We start from the raw sequence: 6,302 nt of genomic DNA, 5'->3' as shown, positions 1-6,302 counted from the left end.
CTTTGAGAAATGACGTGTGCTTCAGTCTGTTTAGTTTGCAGAATGAAACTATCTAATGAGTTTCTAAGACTGATGCAACAGTCACAGTAGGGCCACTGTAGCGTCTGCCTGCCAACTCAGCTCAGACACACAGTTACAGGAATACAGTACTGTCATTTAATACGGCTTTGTTTCATTTGATTCCCTTTTGTTCTTACTCTCTGAGGATGTGAGGAGCTGCCTGCTTTTTGGGGGCGCCAACCAACATGTCTGATGACTTTAATGTGTAATCTGTGGGATAAGTAATAATAATGACTCTAATCTATAAATAAAAATGACTGACCTGTTATTCGGGATGTTTAGATTTGTAAAGTGATACCCTAACAGATGGGAAAATACAAGATAACAGTCTGTGCTGGCTGTCTTTTTTCACTCATACTGTAAACTGATGTGATCAGGACAGTGGGATAGAGAAGAAAGAGAGATGCAGCTTCCTAGTTTCCCTTCTTTTTTCCAGTTGAATTTAATGGAAGTTCAATGATGTCTTTCCAGTGCTTGTCTTAAGTACTTATCATCCTCAACATGTGTTGTAATTCTTCTTCTTTTTATTATTATTATTATTATCATTATTATTATTATTGGCTGCTAAACATTCTTAGAACAGTACACAATGGGGCTTTAATTTGTAATGGTAACATTCTGGCCTCTAAAGGCTAAATACGTTATTACACCTGACTGGTTATAACGAAAAAAACTAATTTAATTTTGTTATTAATTTCACTTTTGGAAATTGTTGTTATTATTTAAAAACAATGTACAGCTTAACGTTAAGAACATCATGCAAGCACGGACAACAGATATTTTAATCATTTAAACTCAGATTGACTCGATTGCTCTGGTCTAGATCTCACAGCAGCGCTCTGATTGGCCAACATGTCCTGGCGCCAAAAAGCAAGCAGGAAGAGTTGTAAACACAACCAGAGCTGCTCTCGGCTCAATATTTCAGCAAAGATACTTGATTAAAGCTGCTTTCGGCTTCATCCTGACACGAAATGGATACACAGTCATATCTACCAGTACAACCTGGGGTGGGGATGGAGGAGAATTTCTTGTCTCTAGACGATATTTTGCTCTCTAATGAGAGACTTCCCATCCGGACAGACTGCAGTTTTCCCCGGCTGGGATATCTGGAGAAGTCGAGTGACGCGCAGGACATACCGGAGGTCTGTATCTACAGATAACTATCTGAAATACAAGTAAAGGTGTCTCTATTGCCCATGTACAGTTCTTTTTTGTTCTGTAGAGAAAGTGACTGCAAACCACATTCACTATTTTGCAGTCTACTCTTATGGCTGCTGAGAACAACAGTAACAAGTAGAAAGACCGCAGTAAAAATGCAAGCTAAAAAGTAAGTCAATTAAGCAGTAAAAAGCAAAAAATACGTTTACAGTTCACGTATTCACAGATAAAGTCTGCACTGTCATTTTGTGAGGTTGTGTTTAAATGTCCCTTAATTAAACGTTAGATTTAGTCCATATTTGACAAGTCTAGGCATAGTTATTTTAATTCTGGACGTGATCTGATGTGTCTGAAAAAAGCAGTGAAGTCTAGCTTCTTGGCATTTTCACAAATAGAATAAAATATTCACAAATCTAAAACGGTGTTTAATAGAAACTTTAGCCTCTCTAGTATAATCTAGACCAGATTCGACAAGTCTAGGTATAGTGGTTCTGATTCTGGACCTGGTCCAATATTGACTACATGTGGGAAAAAAGCAGTGACATCTCCCTTTTTTCATTTTCAGAAATGCAACAAAACTTTCACAAATGTCAAAATGGGCTTCAGACAGCTCTAATGCTTTACCTCAAATTTCATGGCTGGCTGGTACATGTGAATAGAACATAAACATTATTAAAGTTATTCAGTTAGTTGTAGTTATATACCTGCAGTATGGACCCCAGAGAGCAGGGGTCTTGACAAGTAATCCAACTCTGAGGTCTGTTTCCTTTATCTCAGGGTACAAAGATGGAGCTTCCTTTGTGGCTGTCCAAGGGTCTGTACGAAAAGAAGAGGAGAGTGCTGTCAGTGGAGCTCCCGAAGGTGTACAGGGAAGGCTGGAGGACTGTATTCAACGCCGACCCCAACGTGGTGGATCTGCATAAGATGGGGCCCTACTACTACGGCCTGGGATCCCAGATGATGCACTTTGACAGCCCGGAGAATCCAGACATCGCACAGACACTCCTGCAGGTAAACTACATCGCACAGACACTGCTGCAGGTAAACAAATAGCACAGACACTGCTGCAGGTAAACAACATCGCACAGACACTGCTGCAGGTAAACAACATGCACAAACATTAAAACAGAAGAGTTAATTTAACGTGAGATGGTACCAAAGTGTTGGTATTGACTGTCCAACCTCATCATTCGCATGGAACAATTTATTATAGTAAGACCATTCACGAATGATAAATATTTAAATGCAACAGTTGTCCTTTTGCCATTTACGATAATTCATACTTCATCAAGGACACAGCATGTCTCTGCAAACCCTTTAATGCATTTATGAAAACTGTTTGTGACTTTGACCTCAGGGAGGTGAGACAAACCTGCAGGGGGAAAAAAGCTGGTTGCTTTATCATGGTGGCAGATATTAATTGTGCTAGACTCTTCATTAAATAAAAATAAATGCCACCAGTCATTTACAATATATCCAGTTTAATATAAAACAGAGAAAGGCATGAAATCTCCATATTTGAGAGACTGAATACAACATTTCTATTAAATATACAACTTGGCTGTGATGTAAAAACACACCATTAGTTTTGAATTACTGTGCATTGCTTAATATTATGTGGATGTTACCTTTAGTGCTGGGCAGTATTCTAGATGAACCGGTAAAGCGGTTTTAATTTCCTATATGATGTGTTTTTTTTCATATACCGCCATACTGGAGCATAGTGAAATAACTTCTGTAACTCTTCAACAGGCAACCGAATGTCTAATATTGTACATCGCAAAAAAGCGCTATGGTCAGGGCGAGGTATAAGTGCATTGAGAGAGGTGCATGATAGCCTTATTACATAACAGTTATAAGTTGTTAACAATTTGAACCCACAACTCGCTCTGCTTAACAGGGATAACGCCATGGCACACAACACTTTTGCGGCATGCTTTATAGTCTATGTACTCCTGACAGAAGAATAAGTTGCTTTAAACCTATAATAAACCCTCCTCCCCCCCAACTTTTGGTCATACCACGAGCACTGGTTTGCTTTCACTAAAATAACCATGACACTTGAGTCTTTATTTCTCTTCATTCATGCATTCACTTACTTCACTGATGTTTTGCAAGGTAGAGTGAAACCCAACTAGCAATCGTGGTGTAAACAGTCAGGCTGCAGGGACATCATTGGTAATGGTCAGAAATCTTATTTACATTGGTACGTTTTTACAGACAGTGTGGGATGTGATATCAGTGGTTTACAACACTGGCTGATAGCATGTTTATGTAGTATATATTCATCTGATTTGGAGGTCAGTACACTATTTATTGTAAGAAATTAATAATTTGCTAAAAAAATGACACATTTTGCTCTGCCCAGTGTATTATAATCAGAAAAGTATTTCATTCATTTTTGTGATAATGACATTGTTTTATTTAAATGTGTAGAATCCATTATAACAACTAGATGGCCACATCCAAAAGATGTCAAGAAGCTGATGCTGCTAGAATACATTCTGTTGAATGTAGTGCAATATTATGTGATGCCCTATGAACAGTATACAGATGCTTTATTGTGGCTTCAGTTTTATTAAGAATATAAAATACTAACCATATAACTGGATCTGATTCTGATATTCTGGCATTTTTTCATTTTGGGTTCTGTGCGGACTTAACAAACAAGAGATGACAAGTACTGATTAGTGGTACTGCTAGACGCATTTAGTTACATTTGGACAGAGTTAGGCTAGCTGTTCCAACTGATTCCAGTCTTAATGTTGAGCTAAGCTAACCACTGCTGGCTGTAGCCTTAACTTTAAGGTAAAGATATGAGAGAGGTTGATCTTCTCATCTAACATTACTCTGGAAAGTGAATGTGTAGCTCTCAAAATGTCGAACTATTCCTTTAAGAATGTTTTGCTACACTACACAGAAAAATGTAAATTTTAGAAAGTAGGGCTGGGCGAGCAAAATCTTCTATCCCGATATATAGATAATTTCATATCTGGATAACAACATATATCCCCATATAGCATGTTCTCTAGAAATGTATCAAATAAGTAGTCTATGGAATAACCACATGGTAAAGCCTGTTTTTATAGACACCTGTTTGAATTTAATATGTAAAAAAGGAAAAATACTGAGTATTATCTAATTTTATTAGGAACTAGAGCAAAATATAAAGTCAGAGCATCACATTTTCAGAAAAGTTTTGTTACTATGTGCTTGTTTTATCACATTAGATGAAGTAATTGTGTATCCCAATATATACTTTTAATGAGAGATAAAGGTTTTTGTACGTGCTTGCCATACACCAAACTTTTTGTGGGATATGCCAATAAATGTGTGGTCAAATGTAATATGTTGCATTGTACACCAGCTCGGATGCTTTGCCACAATATTTCATAGATCAACAGACAGAATGCAGATTGAAAACAAATGCAGCCAGTGTTATTTATTGCATTACAACTAGGGGGTGCAATCAGATCAGAAAACACTGCAGTCTTGTGGTTGACTGGTGCAGCTGTTACCAGGCAGATTCTCTCAATTCTCATTGCCTGACAAACAGAAACAAAGCATTGTTGCACACTATAAGACTTCCCTATAGCCTCACACACACCACAAGGTTTGCACATATTTTAAGAGGCCAAATTGCCCCCTGGTTGTTTTTAACCATGTCTTTGATATGAATAACATTAGATATCATCCCATTTCCGCAACTTGTGTGTTATATGATATTTTAGTTCTGCAAAGATCCAAAAAATGAGCGAAACTGAGCTTGTTATGAAGATGTTTGCTGCACAACTGCTGGCGCTCCCTTCATCTATATAAATTATGCATAACTGCATTACTATACAGACTCTTTAAAATGTGACTCAGGCACTGTGAAGGCTGAAGAAACAAACCTAAAGGTGGAAATTAGATTTTCCCTTTGATTGCAAACCGTTGTGTGTGTATTTACCAGGTGTACTTATAAAATGTTAGAACTCCGATGTTTTAATACTTTTAAGCTAATTTTTTTTTGGAAGTGGTTCTGCCTGAAGGCAAGCGACATGAAATGATACCTATCTGAAGTTTAACATAAAATGATACATCAAAGGCAACTGCTGGTTCACGAACTAGGTCACTCTGATTTAAAAAAAAAAAAAAAAAAAAAAAAAGGCAGATGCAGATGCTGCAGTGTCAGCTGCCAACAATGTTATGTTGACCTAGTTTTATTGCCTAATCATAACTATGTAGTTTTGTTCCGTAAACCTAACCAAACTGAAAAATAACAAGTCAACTGTGTATTAACATCGGTTTCTGACAGGGCTCAAACCCAGCTCCAACTCCTGTATATAACTCATCCATAGTAACCTTCTGCTGCAATGTACTTTGTCGCTCTTTATATTTCTATGAGCTTGGGGGGGTAAAGGGACGGGTGTAAATGGCTGATTAGCTGCTGTGTATCTATTCTCGCTTGGGTGCAAAGACACTCAGTTAAAAAGAAACCTTTGCCAGCATGCCCTAATGCCGTCTTTGTGTTCTCATCTAATTGGTGGCAATCTGTTGACATTGTCCTTCGTCCAGACGTTCATCGGTCGGTTCAGACGGAACATGGACTCCTCCCAGAATGCCTACAACGAGGACACGTCTGCGCTGGTGGAGCGCCTGGACTGTCTGGAGAAGGCTCTGTTCACGTCAGGGCAGAGCGGCCTCAACAGCTTCCAGAGCTGGGAGAAGGGCCAGGCCTCACAACTTACTGCCTCCAGTCTTGTTCTTAACTACCGCAAGAGGAAGATCATGGACGTACAGGCCTGACCTCGGACATCTGTCAGAACGAAGTCAGTACTTCAGAGCATGACAGAACCACTGACTTTTACTGTCATTTTCATTTCCACAGGAAAGTCCCCCCTCTGCTCCTGAGCCTTGCTCTCTGTGGTGGGACGACAACCCTCTGTAGAATATACGCTTTATTTATTTTGTTGCATTGTATGAGTTTGACATAATCTTGAAACTTTGACAGTGTGTTCATGATCACAAGGTTCTCCATCACAAGTTCTTAAACCAGGCATTCATTTGATATAAACAGTTGGTTGCTGACCTTTTGATGAATT

At 38.6% G+C, this 6,302-nt stretch overlaps 1 protein-coding gene across 1 annotated transcript; it reads left to right on the top strand.

Moving 5' to 3' along the window:
• Window positions 1-1,031: 1,031 nt before the first annotated feature.
• On the top strand, window positions 1,032-6,006 carry gins3 (GINS complex subunit 3; the record flags this gene model as incomplete). Its single annotated transcript, XM_083916166.1, has 3 exons — window positions 1,032-1,202; window positions 1,996-2,229; window positions 5,776-6,006. 3 exons carry the CDS (start codon window positions 1,032-1,034, stop codon window positions 6,004-6,006), a joined length of 636 nt encoding a protein of 211 aa, XP_083772292.1.
• Between the last annotated feature and the right edge of the window lie 296 nt (window positions 6,007-6,302).

This window comes from Echiichthys vipera, assembly GCF_963691815.1.
Source record: "Echiichthys vipera genome assembly, chromosome: 7".
Classification (NCBI taxonomy): Eukaryota; Metazoa; Chordata; class Actinopteri; order Perciformes; family Trachinidae; genus Echiichthys; species Echiichthys vipera.
Note: the sequence above shows the minus strand (reverse complement) of the source record. Positions and strands in the feature narration are given on the sequence as shown.